The 23,355-nt window shown below is 35.6% G+C and overlaps 1 protein-coding gene across 2 annotated transcripts in view; it reads right to left on the bottom strand.

The window, feature by feature from the left end:
* DOCK2 (dedicator of cytokinesis 2) overlaps window positions 1-23,355 on the bottom strand; it is a 193,714-nt gene that overhangs the window by 142,204 nt on the left and 28,155 nt on the right. For both annotated transcript variants that reach the window (XM_042790158.1, XM_042790159.1), the window contains exons 15-25: window positions 22,716-22,814; window positions 21,176-21,248; window positions 20,997-21,100; window positions 18,451-18,634; window positions 18,255-18,352; window positions 16,911-17,000; window positions 16,555-16,655; window positions 14,594-14,728; window positions 10,643-10,751; window positions 3,631-3,701; window positions 2,888-2,994 (exon numbers count right to left, since the gene is read on the bottom strand). In XM_042790158.1, the coding sequence (XP_042646092.1) occupies window positions 2,888-2,994; window positions 3,631-3,701; window positions 10,643-10,751; window positions 14,594-14,728; window positions 16,555-16,655; window positions 16,911-17,000; window positions 18,255-18,352; window positions 18,451-18,634; window positions 20,997-21,100; window positions 21,176-21,248; window positions 22,716-22,814 (1,171 nt within the window). The remainder of the gene's footprint in view (window positions 1-2,887; window positions 2,995-3,630; window positions 3,702-10,642; window positions 10,752-14,593; window positions 14,729-16,554; window positions 16,656-16,910; window positions 17,001-18,254; window positions 18,353-18,450; window positions 18,635-20,996; window positions 21,101-21,175; window positions 21,249-22,715; window positions 22,815-23,355) is intronic.

Genomic DNA, 23,355 nt, shown 5'->3' with positions numbered 1-23,355 from the left:
TGTTTTAGCTTTATTTTTAAATGCCATCAACTTGATTTCTCTGTTTTGGGCAACTGCTTCTTCAGAGGACAGTTTCTTGTTTAAAACTAATAATTAAAAAAGATCTATCTACTTCTCTAGGTTCTTCTAAAACCAACAGCATCAAAGTATTATTACGTAATTATATACCAAGTATTACAGTAAAAACAGTTTAAGGTAGATCTTGCATATGTAATCAATATAAGCATATAAACAAGCTATTAATTTCTTCATATTGTCAAATGCATACAGGCTGTCAATTATGGGGGCAAGTTTGGATCACACTGCAAAGAAGTTAGGCTGGCAAACGTTTAAGTGTTACATGCTGCCTTCATGGTCTCACCTGCTTGGTTTTACTGTAAAGTGTTTGTTGTTAGTGAAAAAAAGCACAGAGGTTTTCGACATTATTTGTTTTTTTCATGTATAAATGTAAGACTAAATGAAGCCACTAACTACCTGTCTGGGAGAAATTAAAATGTATTGATTATCTGGTCAGCAGTATATAAAAAGCACCATTCATTGTTATTATAAAAGCTCCTCAGAACTAGAAATACTCTTAGCAAAAATTCTCATTCATTATTACCTTAAAAATATAGAAACAGAAAACATGTATCCTTTTTATAATTCACAACATATTCTAAGGTAGACATTTTCCATGATACACCAACTACATATTTCAAGACATCAGACAGGCTGCATTTACAAGGAAGCAGCAATCTATTATTATTATTATTATTTATTTGCAAGCAGTAAAACCTTTACAGCACATCTTGCATTAACAGTCCATAGCTAAAGCAAAGACCTGTTAAACACATGAAATGAGCACCACACTAGGCATACTATAATAGCAGCTTCTTTGGAATCCAAAAACCCACTCTCTTCTCTTCTGGAGCATACAAAATATGGAAGAAAGGAGCTGTGGTATATACAATAAAAGGAGTACGATGTAAGTCAATAGAACTGTGAAGCACACAGGATATTATATGCTCAAATATTTTCCTTCTATATCTTTTTTAGCGATTTATTGATAATTATACAAGCATGGGATCTGTTGTCCTGACCAACATGCCTGATACAAGAACCAGTAACAAACGTATCACAATGAGACAGGTTTCTTTGAAGAAAGATGGTTGAACCATTGTTATTTCACAGCAGTGCCTGCTCCTATTCTATATCTTCTAAAATTCTGAGACAGAACAATAAAAACTTGAATTTTTCTTCCAGATGTATTTGACTGGAGAGTAACATATGACACTAAAAGAATAAACATTATCAAAAGGCACAGATTAAAATAAGTAATATATTTAGTACTACCAAAATTAGAATTACCCAACTGCTTTAAGTCTCTTAACTATCCTTGCAGATAGCAAAGCGATGGCTTTATTAGAGATGAACCAAAACTGCTATAATCTGAGAGTTTAGTCCAGTATTTTGTATACCTACAGGTTGCACATAAGATTGTTACTAATGCATACATACGGCAAAACCATATTATAGCTCACACAAAATTTCTCAGTATTAACCACGGTCAAGGTAACCTGCTGAATTCCAGTAAGATCAAAAGTTAAAGACAGTGCACTATTCTAACCCGAGGAGTGTCTCAGTTTTGCAAGAAGTTATTTTTCCTTCTGGTCTAAATGCTACTTACCACAAGAAGCAGAAATGTCTGCAGACACCCCAACTATAGCTGCTTAAGTTCCACTGAATCAAGCAACCTTGAGTCTTACAAATAGTTACAAAAAAAAATTACAGCTGATGACCATGATATTATTTAAATAGATCTGGGTTAAAACACCATCTAATTTAATCCAAACAATAAAATCAACTACATTATTTTCTTGATTTTGTCTGGGAAATTTATTATGGTCTCAAAACACAACAAAGCTAATTACTGTTATAGCTTACAATATACATTTCAGTCTCAATAGAATGTAAACCTGGTCTTAAAATAAAGTTGAATTTTTATCTGTCCTAGCTAGTTAGAGCTGCATCACTTTTCTGACAACACAGAAGAACAAGATGAGCAAAGAAATCCTGGCTCACTCCACTCACACTCATTACTGTTTGCTCATCCCCTGTTGTACTGTGAGGTTCCTAGAATCATTATCTATAAATTGTTAGAAACTGAAATTCTGACAAAGTGGATATCCATCTGAGTAGCTTGTGTGCCTTTCCAAGTTCTGGAGCTCTTCTACATAGGAGGAAGATGCTGAGAGGGAAGCAAGCCATCTGGTCCACAAGAGAGGAGACAGAACACTTAACAGTGAAGATGAAGTGAATCATGTAAAGTGAATAATGGGCTTCCATGTTAGGACTCTTTCAGCAAGAATTCCCTTTCTATGATAATATGAAGGAAGACTAAGCACAGGGCCAATAAAGACATCTCAGTAGCACTTATGACTCCTGTTCTGAGAGGGGAGAAAGACACTAAGTTCTGATAAATGTTAAGAAACATCATAATTCCTATAAAAGGAGATGCTGAATTGCAGCTGAGCTATACTACAGCACAATCAGACTTTTTTTCTTCTGCCCAGGCAGAGGCCTTACATAACATAAGCTGTGTTCACAAGGTTTCACTAAATGTTCTTATTTCACTATAGATCTTACAAGTGAGTTGAAAGGATATATATATAGCTCCATCCTTCTAACCATTATATCACAGGAAAACCACACAAAACTGCTCCTCTAAGATCCACCAGTTCCCACAGTTCTTGTAGAGAGAGGTGAATCCTCTCCTGAGGTCAGACTTCTGGCATTCGCACTCTCACTATTAGCTTTACTCAATTTCAAACACAAATTGCACAAAGAGTAAATCAGTCAACATTCTCACACCTATTTATTTTAAGGCATAAGGGAATTTTATATTTACCTTGTTTTTTGAAAAGGTTGCTGCGTACTATTTCCTTCATGGACTGCACTTTCTGCTTCTGTAGTTTCACTGGTGGAATGCAGGTGTAAAATTCATACAGTAGTTGGCTGCATGTAAAGGAAGTGTCATAAATATCGTATAGATGAATTCATCATGTATTAAAGACAAAAGATCATATATTTCTAAACATTTTTTTATTTTTAAGACTTACAGAATCACAAACATTGACAAGAAATCAGTAGCAGGTTAGAAAGAAAATTTTCAAGAGAAACAAGATAAGGAAGAGTTAGATTTTGGCTACATTTACAAATGTTTATTACTTTCCATTGTTTTCAATGGACTAAAGATATTTTTGTGTGTGGTGGAGCCAATTTATCTTTGTCTGACAAGTAAAGATAGATACTTATTTCGAACTGCTAAAATCAGTTTTGGCTTCCAGGGCTTATTCAAGGGAGGGTTGGGGAGATAATATTATTAAAAAAAGATAGATTGTTCCACTTGCTCATTTTATTCACCAAGTTACTGCTTAAGTATTGGGCCCCCATAATGAATTCTGTTATCACATTAGTCAGATGAGATCTCTCTGTTAAAAATATATACCCAGAGTTCCACCACTGTCTTGATAATTACAAACTGGCATAGCTTTGTTACCATAAACTGAGCAATAAGAATTCACTGTTGACAGCAGTGATTCATCGTATACACCATGTGATACAGCTACTAAATGTTCAAAGGCAGCTCACCTCAGTAACTTGGCATCAAAGACCATTTCAACATCATGAAGAACTGAGGGTATGTACTTCAAGGCAGCAACCTGAATTGACATAGAGACTGAGTTAATTTTGTATGTTTATCTGCATATATAGCATCTGAACAATACAGAGCACACCACTGAAACAGATACATATAAAATAATTTTTTTTTCTGAAATTTTACATCATGTTTGAATATTAATTTCACCATAGACTACTAGTCACACAAGAGCTCTTATGCTGAGGATATACAGAGGAACTTCAATACAATAATACCAAGTAGATCATATTCTCTTTGTAGACCACTAACACTCATTATGATGCAAATACGTAAACCAAGCACCGATCAAAACAGGAGCTCTTTGATCACACTTTGCATTGATTCCATCCCAGAAATGTGCCATGCAGGAGGCCGAAGTCAGGATAACTGCCACCTATTCATCCCAAAGCTATAGTTAATCTCTGCTGTCATTAGGAACTTACAACTGAAGAAAACAGATTTAATCACATCAATTACATTTGCATGCTGCTGTAAGTTCATCCATAGTGAAGATAAACAATTTATAACATTTTAGTTTGACTAGCTTCTTCTTGGTCCAGGCTATGAGAATTACAAGAGTAATAACACATCGTGCAATTTTAGGGTGTCATTTCCAACTAACATGGTGCTGAAAACTAAAATACAGTGATATGAAGTCTTCTACCACTTACATAGCTCTTTTTTTCATAATAGGCCTCTTCCACTCATGATACATCCTGGGTTAGTAAAAAAATTGGAACAAATCCCAAAACTATGCAATACATAGACCCTTACTGTCTTTTCTTCAAGGTAATATGGTGCATGCTACAGGATTGATTAAACAAGTTATCCAGTAAATGCATGCTGAAATTGCACAATTTCTTTTCACTCAGAATATTGGAGTTCACTTCCCACCTTGAAAACAGGAGTAACTCTTGATTTATGTCATTTGTTTATAGGGACTGTAACAAAATATTAAAGATCACACTTTCCATTTTATACTGGCAAAGCACAAAACCAAAACAAATTTTTAAAAAGCCAGAACAGAAGGCTCTTTCAACTAGCCCCTGAAGTCTGTACAATTTTTAAATTACAATAAGGGATAAACTGAATTACCTACAAGCAATTGTGACTTTTCATGATGAACTAGCACTACACATCATTGGAAGTCTAGATAGACTGTAAACCAGGAACCAGTGGAAATCAATTCTTGACTACTTATGTTTCTTAAATTCAGCATATGGTAATTTAAATTACAATACAGTAAAAGAAATTATTTAAACCCAGAGTAAGCTACTAATACCAAAAATTATCAGAAAGTGTTCTACACTGCACTCATCTAGCTAAGTTCTTTAATACTTATACTATCCTAGACACATGCCTAGCATTGTTTTTAAGTGAAAACACACTTCATATTTCACATTCCTCTGCAGGTCTCATCCCCATATGCATACAAAATCCTGAGAATGTCAAAGGAGTGTTTAAAAGCTGTTGCCACTTCAGTGAAAAGGACTGTTGAAATAGCCATTATTAGCTCCTTGAGGTAGATTGGGGAACAAGATTATTTTATTTAAAAAAAAAAGAGAAACAAAAAATAAAACAACCCACAAAACAACAAGACTTTGAAACATTGAGGCTATTTAAAAAACCTGTACAAATACCTGTGGTGGGCTAGAAACTCGTCTTAGCCCCAGTTTTACTTCAGGAACGTTCCGTTCCTTCCTCTTCATGCAACAAATACTGTATAAAGATACTGTACAACAGCAGCATCTGAATTTCATTTTACACCAATTCACAGTTCATGTGAGACACATTTGATAAAGGACAAGGTCACCAGTGGCCACAAAGTATTTCAAGCAGTAGTCCGCTGACATTTGGTCTACTGTTCCGTGTCCCTTCCCACATATTCCCTATTCTGAACTTGTATGAGGAAGTAAATGGGAAGGATATAGCTACTATTTCTCTGCAGAACTGTAATACCAACTGAAGTACAATAACAAGTATATCCCCTGCATTCTTTTAAACTCCCAAGTTACATTTACAGTAATAGCTTCAAATGATGTACTATGGACACAACTAAGTACTGCCCTTAATGAAGACATAAAAATCTCCTAGTAAGCAGAACAAAATGTTTTGCATTCTTCAAACCTTAGAGATTAATTTTTAAGAGGATACAAATATACCCACAGCATTGCAGAAAATTATTTCTTACATATATAATATACTGTTAAATTTTAACCTTTACTCCTGAACAAGCTTATTTTCTTAGTTGCCCTCTTTTGCAACATTATATTGTCCATATCCATGAAACTGAAGTACCCATGAGATGAAAAGAACATTCAAAGAAATAATCAGTGCTCTGTTTCTTAGTCTAATTTTATTTGCTGTCAAGGCAACTCTAGCAAGTTATTGTGCCATCCCCTCCTGTACACCACAGCCAAATTGTCACTGTCAGTACCTTTCTAGCCTTATTCTCTCATAAGTAACCTATGCATCTCTGTACAGTTTTAAGTAATTACAGTGTACTACTGCAGCAGTATGGATGGGTCAAAAGCATGTGAGAAAGCATGAGAAAAGGTAGCATCTTCGTATTACATTATTTTCATACTTTTCAATGCCACAGGATTTCTTCTTCCTATGCTTCCATGACCTTGAGAACATGTCATATAAGGTTTCTGAAAGCATGCATAGACATGGGAGTACTACTTTCTAAAATCAGTGCCTAGGAGCAAGCTGGGCATTGCTGAGATTTGCAACAGAGAAAACCATCTGTAGGTCAAATATGATGTGTCCACTGGGGGACAGAACAATTTTTGGAAAAGAAGCTGGGGCTCAATTTGTCATTTAAGGTTGAGAGTACAAGCTTGTCAATGAAAGGACACACAGACTACAAATCACACATCAATAATATGACCTTGTAAATACATATAATCTGAAATTTTAAAACAATTCAAATTTTACTCCCAGGAAATATATGTTGATTTGCAGAGACACAAACATATCTGCAGAAAAAGATGTTTTTTTCCCCTGAGAGCTCAGAGGAATGTAAGAAGGTACTAACACTTCCCTACTTCCCCTCACCCCCTGATTCTCCCTTGATCAAACTACTGGCAGGTTCTGAGAATTTATTTCCAGGTTTCCAGATTTCAAGAAGTCTATCCTCAGAAGTACAGACTCTATGAAAAACTATCTAAAAAGTACAAAAATAGATCAGCAATGGCTACAGAGAAGAAACTGATAAATGAAACACAATGGTAACATCATCCCTGTCAAAATAAATTTTAAGAAGGTTTAAGTCTAGTATCTAGGAAGATCAGTGCCACTACCAATAAGTCTGTATAAATTACAAAATTTTTATTTTAAATAATTACAAGAAAAAAACTGTGAAAAGTCTCTTAAAAGGAGGAGTCCTTACTCTGCACATGCACGCTGATACTTGTACTAGTGAATTTATAACATTCCCAAATCTCAACCACAAAGGGCCATCTCTTTACAAAGTAACACTCAAGGACCTGAAAACAGGTCACTCACCAGTTCATATGATTGCTTTCAAACATCAGAAAAATTAGGATATTGAAATTATAATCCTAATTGTAGTAGTAAAATGACTTCATGCAACGCTGAAGTTGAGAAGCATTCTGTCTGCATCTTTAAACAGAAGAGATAACTTCACCAATTCCAGGAGTAAAAATAAAAAAAAAAAAAGGCTAATTGGGATTTCTGTGTAAATTTCCAGTTTGCCAACAATAAATTAACAACTGTCAGCTGTTCAAAGCTTATATGAACAGTACTGCGAAACAGAACCAGATATCTACCTTCCTTGAAGCTCAGGCAGTAAAACAAGAAAAAGCACCTATCCACTTCAGCCAGCTTTAGACCGAGAGATTTTAAAAGACAGATATTTAACTTCTTGTAAACCTATACAGCATGCAACAGATTAGGAAGTAAGATATCGCTCAGAAGATAAAGTTAAATTGAAACAGTAAAGTGCTTCTGGCACTGACTAGCCTGTTTCACATGACTTATTTTATAAACAATCTTTTCCTGACTGAATTAATAATCAACACAAGTCTGAGTATGATTGCTATCAGTAAAAAGTGACTGGGAAATTACTACTGACTGAAATACTGAGTTGCAAGGTTTGGTTTTAAAAAAAAATGATCATTAGCAGAGACCAGACATTTCAGGTTTTAAAAGAATCCTTTAAATCTTCTAAAACTAAACCTCATAGGTATATGGACAACCAAGGGTGAATTAAGAGTTAAGAATTCACATTCTGAGGCTCTGCTAACTAGCTTATTTTAAGTTTCAATATCCTGAGAAACCCAATTACTTTAACTTTCTTTGAGGCTCCTAGAAATTTCTTATCTCCAATATCTTCATAGTATAATCCACTTGAACTCATTCAAATGATCCTAGCAATCTATATTCCACTTTAACTCCTATCAATAATTTTAAATGTGACAGATTAAGGCTGTTCTGATATTCTGATTATTTGTCTATTTTTCCAATAGACTGTGAACTTGCCTCTCTGGGTAAGTGCAGTTAACACCCATGGAATCTTGTGTGTTTGTAACGTGTCTCAATAACCACGTATTCCTTACCGTGCAAAATCAACTTTCTACTACCACAGTATCTATCACTGTCATCCCAAAACTTAATATGGCAGCAGGGGGGAGGGAAAAATCAGTGTTAGTTTTAGGCAGAGACAGACTTACAAATTTATTTCTACCCCTTTCTGCTCCATCTGTACCAATGAAGAAATTATCTCAACTCTTCTGGCCTGTTATGGACAACTCATATCCACCTACCACAGCAGGAATCTCAAGTATCATAACAGCAGTCTCCTACAAATAGACACAAAAAAACCCCATAATGTCCATTATGAAAACTACTATGACTGACATGCCTATGGAGTTTATGATAAAATGGGAGTGTTTTTATATATATATATATATATTTATATATATATATTATATATTTTTATTATTTCCAGCAGCTGGAAATAAACTAGAGTGGAACATATCTCCTTCCATGCTTCTCCTACTAGAATTTTATAACATTAATGCAGTGGTTTTTATTTATTGTATGTAAAGCAACCTCTTTGTAGGTTTCTTTCAGAAACAGGTCTGCATGCATTATCAGTAGTGAAGACAACAGCCAAGTTACAATATAGACCAATATCTCAGATCTGCCATGAAGTGTTTCAGCTTAAAAGAAAACTTAGAGTAGCTGGTGCAGATTTAGATACTTAATATCCCACTAGTGCTTCATGGTTATGAATAAATACGATCCATTTTTCACAACTGACAGCACCCATTAGAAAACAAAAATATTCATGTTTAAGGTGTTATTGAGCAAAAGCATGACTGTTAAATAGCTAGTCTGCCTTTGAAACATGTTTACCTGCTCATTAGAATCAGCATAGACTTTTTTTGTTTAGCCTTTTTAAGAGATGTTCAATTGCATTTTCATGTATCTGCTATTAAGAGCATCAGCAAAGATACAGTGTATTTTTGCTAACCAGGTGTAATATTAAGAACTAGCATTCAGTTTGGGAATATGGGAATCACAGTAAGCACAATCAAAATTCATCAGCATATCCAATGCCATACTGCTATTACTGTTACAGTACCACCTCTTTTTAAACACACCCATCAGCCATTTCAGAGCCAAAACTGCCACTTGCAAACCAGTTAATGGGTCCCAGCAACAGTTAATGAAGCAAAACAGTCTTTTACAACTATTCCTTGTCACTCTGAAGAAGAAACTACTGTGGTCATTAGAGGAAACACAGATGGACAGTATCACAGTACCTTTTTAAGATTAAGGCAGACAGGCATGCAGTGACATGACATGCCTCTCCTGAAGAGCATAATACCTCTGAAATCTATTTGTCAATTAACATAGTAATACAGTACAAGTACCGCAAGAACAAATCTTATTATAAAAACTATCACTTGCAGTATTACTTTATAGTAATGGCTCTTTTCCTTTTTCCAAAGTTACTCCTGCTTCTGATGCAGTGCATTTCAAATGTATAAACTATTGCCAGGAAGGCCTCTACAGAATTGTCAAATAACAACAGAGTATCTGAATGATTTTTCAAAAGTATTTAGAACATGAATATAATCATGGTATTATACAATTAAATTAGTATTTAATTTCTTATCTTTTTTTACAGTTGTACATTAACACTCCATGCAAAATGTCAGATAATGCAAATCTCAAGATCAGCCACCTGAGGATTCATTCAACACAGAGACTTTTTCACTGGCTTCTAGTTTAAGTCACAGCAAGAGGAATCAAAACACGAAATCAAAGGAAAGCCAAACCCAACAAATACAATGAGTTCATAATAAGGAATATGTGAAGTATCAACATGGCAGTTGTCCCCAAAAATTCTTCTGCTTCCTACTTTATAGAAAGCTTTGATAGTTTTCTATTTTAATCCAGAACTACATCCAAATTATTCAGTATGGTAATAGCTCCTTCTTTTCTACTGTTCTTAAAACATCAAATTCCAAAGTGTTGGAATAACTAAGATTGCCATGAATGAGAAACTTTGACCCTACTTTAAGTTGTTTAAATAACATACCTCCGAAACGTTGATACTATAAAGTTTACTTTTTGAACTAAGATGGTAGAGTCCCCATTTAGCATTATCTGAAGAAACTCAAATTAAACATCCAGCTCCCACTGGAGGCTTCACTTCATCAGACTCCCTGAAAGATTCCAGCATCAGTGCTTTGGTTCTTTCACTCACTACATAGATAAAAATTATACAACTGTATCTTCTCCTGACCTTTTCAACCTAGGCTTCAAACGTGGTCTTCCAGTAAAGGAGAATTTCAAAAGACACACAACAGGTACATTTCCTAAGAGCATCTTTCCCTCAATTTATACAGAAGAAAACCAAAAAGCCCACAAACCAAAACCATATAAAAAAAAAAAAAATCAACTTGTTTCCAAGCACACACCGACCTGCAACAAAATGGCAGTTTTATGTTGGCTTTTCATCAGGTTGTTGATGGATTCAAAGAGTCTTCTCATAGATTCTTCAAATTCTGTTTGTTCTTTGCCTTCATATAATCTGTTGAGAGATGCATTGGGTTATCCTTTCAGAATCAGAAAGTTACATAATCCTAAATGTACTAGATTTAACATTACCTTAGAAGTATGTAAGTTGATCCAATATTATGTACATAGGTATTTCACCAATGGGTTATATCTGGTATTCACTCTATTGTGTAGAAACTCTTCAGCTTGAACACGACATAATCATTTTCAATTTTTTTAAAAGCCTCTAAAGAACGACACTTCCCAGATTTGAGCTTATAAAGTCACGTCAAAGTGACCTTTATGCAAAAAAATTGGGTTTTTTTCTCCTATAATTGAGCTACTCCGTGATATTTTTCATATATTATCAATGTTTCTTTCTTTTGCTGTTATTGCCACATTTTCAAATAGCTATTTTCACTGTCCCCATTAGCCAGTCTGCTTTTTGAGAAAAGACTCTACTTGTTGCTTGAAAGTTAAAAAGAGCATTTAGATTAAGCTCGCACTTATTTCTTCATTCTGTGTCCTGAAGTATGAATCTTACAGATTATCTCTGCTGTACTGTTCATACTAGCTATTAATATTAAAGATTGCTTACATAAACAGTAATAAAACCCTGGTGACATTACATTAGTCACCTGAAACAGTTCTCAAAAGTTAAAGAAAAACAAGAAAAAAGTCAATGCAACAAGAAAATATGTGTGCGGTATCGTGAACTACCTGCTGCACCTCTGATGTACTGCCTTCTCTATCAGAAGACAAAAACCCCTCTCCTTTTCAAGTCATACATTCCAGTGTCATGTGCTTTTCTTTTCAACTTGAAACTTAAGTCCTTAAGAGAACTAAAGGCAAATTAAGAGCTTTTGTCAACAGCAAGGAAAAAAAATCAAAACTGCCAGTCATGCAGTGACTGGCAAAAAGCTTTGAGGAAGGAAAAATACTGAGGGGTACACTAGTCAGGCCTCTGGTCTCTCCTCTGCCTAGGTCAATGCTTGTCAATGAGATTTAAGCTGGTTATTGGAAAGGAACCCCAAGATCCAAAACATCGTCTGGAGAGGAGAAAAAATTATATACGCATGTATGCAACATATATGATGTACACTACTGGACGTACACCCCTACTGAGGTGTGATAGCTGTGTAAAAAATGCCTACCGGAAAAATTCAGATGTAAAATGCATCTTGAAAAAAGTAAGTTTTAGTACAAGAACACCTACACAGAACAGACATCTTATTACCAAGTGGTATTTTCAGACCTTGTTTTTTAGTTAATTGATTTAATTTTTTTTTAACATACCAGAGATTGGCACATGTGGGGGCTATTTAAAATTATTTTTCAATGAGAATTAAGTAGATACAAGTTGTAACAAGGTGACTGTCTCTGTCTAAGTGTTTATTACAGTTACTTGGCTAATGCACTAATACAGCTTTTATTGAAAAATACAATGTTACTGCAGAAGTAAATGATTTTTCTTAAACTTATTTTTTTATTCCAGTTGAAATTTTAAGCTTTCTTGACTAAACCTGTGGGGCAAGGAGGGAGGCAGAAGCATCACACAACATACATGAAACATGCTTTTTTAAATTTATACCAGGACTAATTTAAGCCAGGTAGAATGGTAATTCTATTTCCTGACTCATCATCTAGCTTCCATTTAGATACAATTCTCTGTGTTAAATTTCAATTCAAATCACTTGTTCTGAAAGCAAATTTTAAAAGATGACTAATTATTTGCTTGGAAACAACTTCATCACAACAGGGTACATGAATTTCACCGCCAAAACCAACCTTAGGCCAATGAAAGGAGGAAAAGCAAACATTTCATGTTTTCAGAGTTTGTATTATGTAAAACTTTGGCTAATATATATGACCTTTCTACATAACAGTCACTGAACAAACAGCTGCAGGACATAACCTTAGCTCAGCATGACTGGAATAAAAAACATTTTGCTTTTTTCATCATCATTTCACATTTTCATTACATCTCTATAGCTTTACCAGGATTCAATGAATTCAAATTAAAGTAGAACTTGCTTATCAATGTATCAGCCTGACAGTGAGATTAAAAAAAAAGTCTCTCATTTTATGTCTAACATTAGAATTCATTATTCATCTCTTTCCTACATAATTTTCACTTCGTAATGTCTCTTACCTTTCAACAAGGCATCTCAGTTTCCCAAGCAGCCCATCAGATTAATGAGAGAATGATCTAAAGATCTGTCTCAGCTCTATTAATTCAAAATATTTGTCCCCAAAAAGGCTTATCTCAACCCTTGAAAGTGAAGTACTTCAATCATAAATCCTAACTTCTCATGGGAAGAAAACACATTAATGCATTTTTTTTTCCATATTTTCTTCTTTCTCATGACCAGTCTCACAATAGGAAATTCACTGAAAAAGGTTAGATCACAACAGCAATAGATGGATATACAGTGTCAGATGATACTGTTCAGTTTGGTTATTTTTGCCAGAGACTACCATTTGCAAGAGTTATTAAAGCCTATAATAATAATTGTCCAACTGATTTCAGAGTTTCAGACCTCTGGTTAAGACATTTATAGGGAAAACTAAGAGGAGTAGATATGTGTAGCTAATCACTTCAATATGCAACATATTGCAATAACCTGGTTTGCCACAGACTGCCCAATGTACAATTTTTGCTGCCAGCTAATACTCAGGATTAAAATGAGACCGAAGTTCTCCCTGCAACAAACCCCTGCCTTCTGACCTTCATTCATAAAAGAAATTTTCCATAATCCTCTACACAATGCCTCCTTCCCCAGAAGCCTAAATGTCCCCTTTCCCCATGACACCTGTTAATTCCATCTAGAATTAGTGAATTGATAGAGACAAGAATATTTCCATGGGGCTACGTACCAGCAGCGAGTAACTTCTGAATCTACTCCTACTTCAACCAAATTTAATAATTCATCAAATATACTTCATTTTACAGAACTATAAGGTTTTTTTGAAAAACAAATGTAGTAGAGCTCCTAACTCAGCAGAAGACAGATAAAACAGGACATCTTTCTGTTCTGTTGACTGCCAACCACAAATGTAACATCCAACCACTTGGTCTACATATAGTCCTGAGTTTGCCACTGCATATCTTCTGCCACTGCATTCCTTCAGCCATGTAGCATAGGAAAAACAGAACAAGTATTATTGGGAAACCAGCTAAGGATGAATGGAAAAAGATGAAGCAGAAGAGAGGAAACAGAGGACAGGGATAGGGTCTGTTGGACATGGTGATCCTTAAGGGCTAGGGGAGGAAGTGGGAGGCACAGTTACCATAGCACAGTTTTTCTCCTTTCAGCTTTCATCTCCTTCTTTCTCCCTAAACCTGAATGTCACTTGTTAATATTACTCCTCATCTGTTTGGCTGAGCTATACATATCCACTGAGTCTACCCTATAAATTCCTTACCTGGAGATCTGAAACTCTCCAGTTTCAGACGGAGAATGCTGGACCAAACTTACTGAAAATTACATTTTTCTATGCACAGTGTGAGCTGCTGAGCACCATGATCTCAAGGACACACATCCAGCTTCAAGCCATCTGTCACAACGTTTGGCCATCCATTTGTCTTAGGCCAAGTCATCTGATGCAAGGAATAATCACCCTTTGAAATCTGCTACTATTATTAAATACATTTCTGTAACTTACGCTCTGAATCAGAAAGCAGATTTTTGAAGACTCCCTCTTCAAAAATATCTCAGCAATGTCTGTATTTTAGGCCAGTTGCAAGCATTTATGTTTTCTTTGTTAAAAGAAAAAATACAGTACTGTTCTGGAATCATTTTTTTCTGTTTCTCAGGTCTATTCCTATTTCTGATATTGGACTGCTAGTTAAATGGCAATAGCTTAGGTACTTACTGTGAAAACAATGTCCTTGATCTAACAATGAACTTGAAAACATATTCCAGTGCTTTTAGAGTTCTTAGGATAGGTTCACATTGCTCCCCTCGGCTGGAGATATCCAAGTAAGTCTTCAGAACAGTCATTAGTTTCCTGAAGATAAAAAACATTTTTTTTTTTTTAATTAACTTCTAACTTCTTTGGCTACTCTAAATAAATGTTTATGCTTAAGTCAAGGACACACAACAAAATATACTGGATGTATTTTTGCATTTATGTTGCACAAATTCTATTAGTATAAACAAATGAGGAGCAAATTCTTAAATGCACAAGCAAGAAAGCAATCTGTAATCTCAGAACAGCAGTGTAACATTACACAATCCTGGAAGCACTTCTATGGAAGTTTAATATACACACACAAATTAACAAAATATTACTTCTGCCTACATACAGTTAAGTAGTGATTAAACATCACTACATGCTCTAAATTAACCGCATGTAAATAGGACAAGATTCTGGTACACAGCAATATCTGTTTAAAGTATTTATTTTACTTAAATGCTTTCTTGCTTTGTATCCAAAGCCAATTGTTTGCTAAACACACAACCTGCTAAAAAAGTATAAAAGCTCATCTAAAAGTAAGTTCCTTAATTTAAAGTTTCATCTTAAATGATTACTAGTATTAATGATGTAATCTTGATCTTACCATATCCCTAAGAAGAACTAAAATAAGGGTAGTTGAGGTTTTTTTCTTACATCATTACAAAAATGGAAACCTGCTGTTCCCTACCCCAAACAAACAAAACCAACCAACCAAAACAAAAGGATAAAACTCAAACTAGCACTTCCATGTTGATGAAACTTAACAGTTCAGTAACTGGACTGATGAAACATTAGTAAGTGATCACTATAATATTTGGAACATACTTGTGTGCAAATAATAGCTCCAAGAACTGCTTCCTACTGCACAGAATATATGATAGATAGATATACATACATGTATATCTATCTATCTATCTATCTGTGTAACTAATAGACCCATCCTCAGCCCAACTGCACTAGCCTAACTCACATTTCGGGACCAAAATATCATGCTTTCAGCCTTCTGAGGACTACACCCATTGTGTGTTTTCATTTATTCCTTTTTACAGCTTCTCTGAACTCACAGCTTTTTACTGAGTTGGAACAAAATTTATCCAACTTGTATGCAAGAACAGTCCACTCAAGGTCCCTCCAGTGTCAGTGTTAAGTCCTCTGAGAAATCTGTAAAAGCTAGGTACAAATGGATGGCTAAATAGGAACTGAATAAATCCATAACAGTTTGGCCAAAATACTGTATCGTAATATCGTCATTATACATCTGTCTCCTTCCTAACTATGAGTTAGGTCACACAGATCTATTTGTTTACTTCATAAATGATTCTTGAAATGAAGTACATCTTCCATGATGTGCATGGAAACAATGAGGCCAAGAAAAATCATGATTTGGGGAACTATCAAACATTATTTTGCCTCTACTGCTTCAATTAAATTATCAGAAAGGCCCATTCAGTTAAGTCTTAGAAATATATTTTTTTTTTAACAAGTTTGTTTGCTGTAAAAGTGTTCAAGACACCCTCAAGTCCTTGCTTCAGGCATTTCAGGTTAAGGCCAGTAATGGGAGAGGCTTTACAGCAAATTATCTTTTGACAAATTTGACACATTACAGGTGAAGTGCTCAGACACAGCAAAATCCAGGCAAGAGAAAATGAATGAAAAAGAATCATTTAAGAATAATTTAATCAATTACTACTTGTCAATTAACTCTACTTGTAATGATATGTATGTGTCTCAGGCAGGTTTGTTTCCTGATAAGCAAACAGCAGCATCAAAACAGCCATCATCAATTACATCAGAGAAGTCACGAACAGGATTTACTTTTTTAATGTGATGGTGGAGGTTTAGGAAAAGAAAAGATAAAGAAAAGAAAACAAACTTACTTGTACGCCAATGTTGCACTAAAATGCTGTTGGATATATGCTTCCAAAACAGCGTTAAAATGTTGAAACTTACGGTCTGCAATGAGTCCTATGATATATATCTAAACAGACATGGACATAATTAGTATTCTTCATTAACTCACATTTAAAATTTAAATATTAGTCTTCTGAAATATTTTTGATAATCCACTATTTAAGAGTTTTTAAAGAAATTTGCTTTTCAGACAGACAGTAACATTCTATCTGTTCTGTAGAGATTTTAAGACTAATTCCCTGAAAGAAACAACTTCCTAGCTCATTCAAAATTATAGGTTTCTTTACTTTGACAAATAATATCCTTCAGTACTGATTCTCACCAGTGCATCAAATACAAGGATGTCATACTCATTACTGTGGGAATGTTCCATCATGATGTTAAACAGAGCATCCAGTGTATCTTGGAGAAACTGTAGAACAATATGAAATGACAAATTGGTAAACAATTCAACTAGAAAACCTCAGAAGTCAGTTTTCATATAGTAGACTTGGTTTCTCTCAAGTTAGAATTTTCAAGGCCTTCACTGAAACATCACTTAAATTCAGAAAACATTTCTGAGGATTTAGGCTCTAGTTCCTTTAATTTTACGAACCTACATCCTCAGACACATGCATTCCTAGTTCCTTAGTGATACAGATTAGTAGCTGCTATTTTCACATATACATGATGATTAAAAACACACTTCGTACTTCTGTGGTCTGATTCAAAGCCCACTTTAAATCAAAGGAAAGCACCTCAGTGACTTGGTACCCAAATCTTTGCTTAAAAAAAAAAATATATATGTATATTTTCTTTTTTGAAGTTCTCCTTCCTCCTTTTCTTCAGAGATCCATCTAATGCTTTTATTGAAAGAGTAACACAAATGTTAATATTGTGGAATGTGGCACATGCTATTATTTTTATTTATATTATATAACACTTACTTCTTTTTTATATTATACTTTCTAAATTAACAAAGCACATAATTGTATATGCAATACAGTTCCTAAACATATCAACATGCAAATTAATATTAAGAGCTGTAAAGAAAGCAGTAGGAATTGTTTGTGATGTTTCAGAGATGCAAACAGTTCAAAACAGACTGTGGAAAATATTTTACCATCGCTGCCTTCATATCCTATCAAGTTTTTAAACAAATTTTTCTGTGCGTGCTCAGAATTAAACTTCACCTGTGACATATACAGAAGCACCTGACCAAAGCAGCAATTACTCCAAATAACGTTCTTAGTATTGAATTCTCCATCCACACACAAAATTTCCAACAAAATAAAACAACAGAAAGCAGAAAAGGATCCTAATAAGTTAATTACCAGTGAAAGACAGATTTGATCAGTACAAATCTCCACAGCCTAACAGTAGCCAATACTGGAGATGTTTGGGAGCAACAAGCAGAAAAAAGATGACTAACACTGAAGAATTCTGTTCAGGTGCTTTCTTACTTGCTCCCTCTAATAAAGAGCTTTGCTCACGTCTTTTGCAAACTATCCCTGACAAAGGCATTACACGGAATGAATTACACTCACAAAACAAAGTATAAGAGGCTTCTTTAAGTTCCTATGTTTACTGTAACTCCCCCTCCAGTTTCTTTTTCTTTTTGAAACTAAGTACCATTTTTTCTGCCATGGTATGAAGGGATATGAAAAATAACTATATAAAGACATACCTTCACAACTTCCTCTCCATCCACAATCTTCAGTTTTTCCAGGTTCTCCTGAAGCAGCTCTGGCTTCATACGCCACTTCAAGAGACCCAGTAGGCCCACTAATAGAAAATAAATGGACAGACATTAAAATTTAATGTGTGATTTATCATTAGTGTACATGTCCTCTTTCTAAAACTTCTGTTTAGAAGATACTTACCATTCTGAGTTAACTTTGTAGAACAAACAAGAGTTGAAATGTAAAATCCATCTCGTGAGCTTACTGAAAGCCCCCCTACAATACTTGAGTTTCTGACTATGGTTGCTCCTTTATTTTCTATATGTTGACGTGTAGAAGGCAATGTCAAATAAGCATTAGCATCCTCCATTTTCTTACTGTCCCCCTGAAAAAAAAAATGCCATTTATTACATATTTAATACCACTGGATTTAAAATTAGAGCAATTTTGTACTTCCTACAAACATAAACTACAAGCTATGTTTCTATGGACTTAAACACATGCAGTAAAGATAAACAAATACCCAAGTCCCAGCATTACTCGTACAGGTAAACCAAGAGTCAATGTTAGTCAGCAAGAAAGGCTGCAATGAACATGCAGGGAAAATACTACATTGAAATTATAAAGGTATGTGTTTCAAGGTGCAGTGAGGAACCGTGACAGGTGACGTTACTGGCAGAGTAAATGCAAGGGCCAATTTCTCATTAAAATGTCAATAGCTACAGAACACAAAAGACTGTTGAGCATTAACCTGAAGACTATACACAGGAAATAGACAACACTATTATGATGTATACACACAATTTAAAAATAGAAAATGGGACTGAATAGGAAAAGAATAGCAGCACTATTTTGGTATGCCCATTATAACTTAATACTTAGACCTTTAACATAAAAGATCAGGTTATACTTTAAATTAGACAACATGCAGCAGTAGCTAGGCGACACATATCACAGAATTCATGCTTTTCAGTAGAACAAACAGTACAAAACCAGAGCACCAACAGGTATTTTTCCCTCTTCTATTTCATCAAGGTGCACGCTACAACCCTCACAGATTTGTCTCAACTTTTGTTTCACACCCCAGTGCTTAAACAAAGGCAACAAAAATTATACCCCCTCACTGTTCAGAGAGTAAGATTTTTCTTTAACCAAACTACTCAATAAAATTTCGCCAATGAACATATGAGCTCTGTCACTTAAATCTACAACACCATGACAGATCTGACACAATTGCAGACCCTTAGTCTACAATTGTGCATAAACAAGGAGTTAAAAAAAACAATAATCTAGAATGATTTTCTCAAGTTTTGTGCTTATATCTGTTTCAGTGGCTGTAGGTGTGCAGTCTCTACTTCCTGTCAAACCAGAAGGCTAAAAATTGTTTACAAAGAGACCTAGAGAGACAAAAGGCAAAATCCTTATGCAGCAAAACAGACAGCTTTACTAACTTTTATGATCGCATCAAGCTTGCCAAATAATTACTTCTCAGAATATCTGGAACGAGAAGAGAATCTTTACTTCCTCTTTTTGAGACGAGTTAGAAAGACAATGGGGAAAACACTTGAAATTTTGATCCAGAAATGCCTCAGAAAGATTCACTGCCTAGAGGCTGTAAAAATTAAGTACACTGTTCATACTCTGCAGTTTTCAAATTACTTATTTTGAAAGGCCAGATGTACCACTGTTTAAAACACTTACAGCTTACAATTGCTATTTTTATTACTAGAATAGGCAAACATATGTCAGAAATTCTGTCTATTTCTCCCAAACATAAACTAGGTCAAATCTGTTTAGTATTTCTCATCTATGCTGTCACTTAAGGAAAAATTACCAGGTTGATGCAGAAATGAACTAGATGGAATTTCACAACCAACATAACCACACAGTCATACAACATTGTCATTATGTTCCTTCTGGTCTAAGTATTTATCATTGAAGAGAAGGTAAATGACTACACACAGCCATTAAACTTTGTTGGACAATCTAAACTAATTGATTCAGTTGTGTGCATCTCACTTGCCATTAATGTTGTGGCAAACTAGTTTCCTGAAAAGAGCACTAAGAAATAACTGAAGCAAAATTTCTTCTGTATTGGAAGTGATTTCTGGTTCTTGGTTCCTGCTAGACACCATTCTTCAAGTGGAAAAAAAAAACAAACCACAACAAAAAACAAGTCTTAAAACATCTGTTCCCCACTTCAGTTCACTAAGTCAAAAATGCTACCCATGTCCAAACAGTGCTAGTCAAAACTAGTCTTTACATCCAAAACCAAACTCCTGAAACTTTCACTTTTGTACCTCAGTAACTACACAGAGCAGTTTCAAACAACAAATTCCCTAAGATTATATTGACTGGTTATTCATGTGATAAAGACCCTAAATGAATTAAAGCAACACTTTTCCCCCCTCTTCAGCAAGAAAAATGGTACATACCCAGATACTGAGCTTTAGCGTAACTTCCTCTATACTACAGAAGGGCAAAAGCACAAACTTCATTGACAACAGTAGGAAGAGTAACTGTCTCTCATTGTGCTTCGATAACCTGTCTAATTAAATTTAGAGCAACTTTTACTTACCCTGGAACAGGTTACAAAAAATTATTATTGTTCAGATGAAAACCACACCATTTGTCTTCGATAGAATAACAAAATTAATCTACCACTAAGAAAATAAACAATGCAAAGACAACAGTGTGAAGAAAAGTGTCTTATGGAGGAAAGAAACGGAAAAAAATTGATCCAATACCTTTAGGACTAACAAATCATGGATGCCATCTTGGAGAGTTGTTCCATCCTCCTTCATTAGTCGTATGTAGGCCATTGCAAAATTCTTTTCTCCTTTATCTTTAGCTGCAAAGCAAAACATTTTCTGTTGACTATCCATCAATGAATTAAAATTCACTAAAGCAAAAATTCCCTACTTACACTCTTGAGATGACCTGTGTCTGAACATGAAGCGCAGATGTATCCTTTGCATGTCTTCAATAGGGACTGCTACCTTTTGTGAAACCAGAAAACAATCAATAGAGTTATAGGGGGTGGGGACAGAAAGTGGTTTGACTTCTAAACAGCTCCTATTTTAGAATACATGAGCACCACTTCTCCTGGCTCCATAATACCTTTCACAGACCATTTTAAACAATTGAGCCTGACCCCAGTAGCAGAAGTGGCGGCTGGTAAGCAATTATCTGTTAGACTTTGCTTAAAGACTAGCACCACCAAAGAAATGAAGTACTGAATCCAGTGAGTTAAAGCACACAGGTGCTTGTAAGATAGAAAATAAGTATACTTCAGTCTTACTACTTACACTGTTAACCATATAGAATTATGCAACAACTCTGTACTATGAAATGTTCACATTTCGTACACATAAATTGATGACCAATTTAATAAAAATGTGAAAAATATGTGAAAATTATAACAAAACAAATTAAGTATACTTTTGTGAATAAGTTCAGTTTCAAAGCTTTGAGTAGAATGCTGGGAACATATCAGTGCCTTCTTCTTAAAGCAGCACACCTACTTAAAACAAATATGCAACCAAAAAGGCCAAGTGCATAAGGAAAAGCATGCACTTTTATATTATCAAGCTTATGGTTCTAAAACTTTGAAGACTTATACTCCATTTGTGTTCACTGACAAATTCCCTTTACAAATCTTACTGCATAACTCTTTCATATTAATGACACTTTTCAAAAGGATCTACTGTTCATGATTCTGTATAAGCCTGAATCACTGAATAATTTTAAAAAGAAACTAGTATAGTAAGCAAGAAACAGAATGGGTCAATGCTTCCAAAACAACAAAGAAGCTTCTGTTTCAACTTATACTTCCAGTCCCTCCCTGTCCTGCCCAATGTCAGCAACATACCTTAGTGTAATAGTTACTGCCATGTATGACAAGCATGCATTGTCTTCAATAGTTGTCTTCAAAAAAAAAAAAAAAGAGAAAAACCATGCTTGCTAGCAAGCCTGAGACATGCTTTGTAAAAATGACTGCTTCCGAAAGCTTCTGGGCATTTTCCAAAGACATTAAAGCTAGATAATTATTGGTGTTACTCTGAAGACATCCAGGACAGTTTTTTCCTCTCTAAAATTGTAATCTTTGGGGTGAGTTGTTTTGGTATTTTAGAGGGATTTTTTCTCCAATCAAGCAATTGAAGCTCATCTCCATTGTTTCACCACAACAAAACAGATACAATATTTAAGTTTTTATGAGCCATGTTAGGACATAAGGTTATCAAGATGACCTCATTTGTTTTGCTAAACAAAATCTTAACATTTCCTAGGCCAACTTTTAAGCCTCACTGTGTCTCTAATAACTGAGGTAGGAGTAAGGCTCCATTCTTCTAGCTGTATTCAGAAGCAAGTTATTTTTTACAAAAAGCTGATGCTGTGAAACGTTTCTGTGTGAGGTACCAAGAAATGAAGAGAAAAAAGCAAGGGGGAAATATGCACAACCGTACCTTTAGCGTTTCCATCCAACGCGGCTGTTTGACCTGATAGTAAACAACTGACCTATATTCACTCACGGGTTTGTCCCCCGCTCCCAAGCAAACAGCATTCTTAAAAAAAAAAAAAAAAAAAAAAAAAAAAAAGGGGGGGGGGTGTGGGAAAAAACAGTGCTTAGTGTCTCACATTAATTTCAGTTAATTTTTCTGACTTGAGCAAGACCCACCGGAGGTGTAAAGCACCGCCCGGCGCCTGCAGCTTCCCCTCAGCGTTCCCCCTCAGCGCTTCCCCCTCCGCGCCTCGGCTGAGGGGCGCAGCCATGGCGGCCGCGCCCGCGCCACCCCCTCGGCCCGGCCGGCCCCGCGCTCCACTTCCCGCCCTCGGCCGCGCAGCCTCCGCGACTTGGGAGCGGCCGCCGGGAGCCGGGCTGGGGCAGCGCGCTGCTCCGCGCCTCTGCCGCCTCAGAACACCGCCACGGCGGCTGGTGCCTGTGAGACAGCGGGGCCTGGGAGCTGAGGCAAACCTCTCCCCGGTTCACGGGCCCCACCGCCCCAAGGGCCGGCGCAGCTCCAGCTTGGAGCTTTTGGAGACTGGGGACACTGGGAAAGCTGCAGGGTCAGGCCCAGCATGTGGCACAGAGCCTGAAGACCTGTC

The sequence above is a fragment of the Tyto alba genome, unplaced genomic scaffold, assembly GCF_018691265.1.
Source record: "Tyto alba isolate M040663 unplaced genomic scaffold, T.alba_DEE_v4.0 Super-Scaffold_17, whole genome shotgun sequence".
NCBI lineage: Eukaryota > Metazoa > Chordata > Aves > Strigiformes > Tytonidae > Tyto > Tyto alba.
Note: the sequence above shows the minus strand (reverse complement) of the source record. Positions and strands in the feature narration are given on the sequence as shown.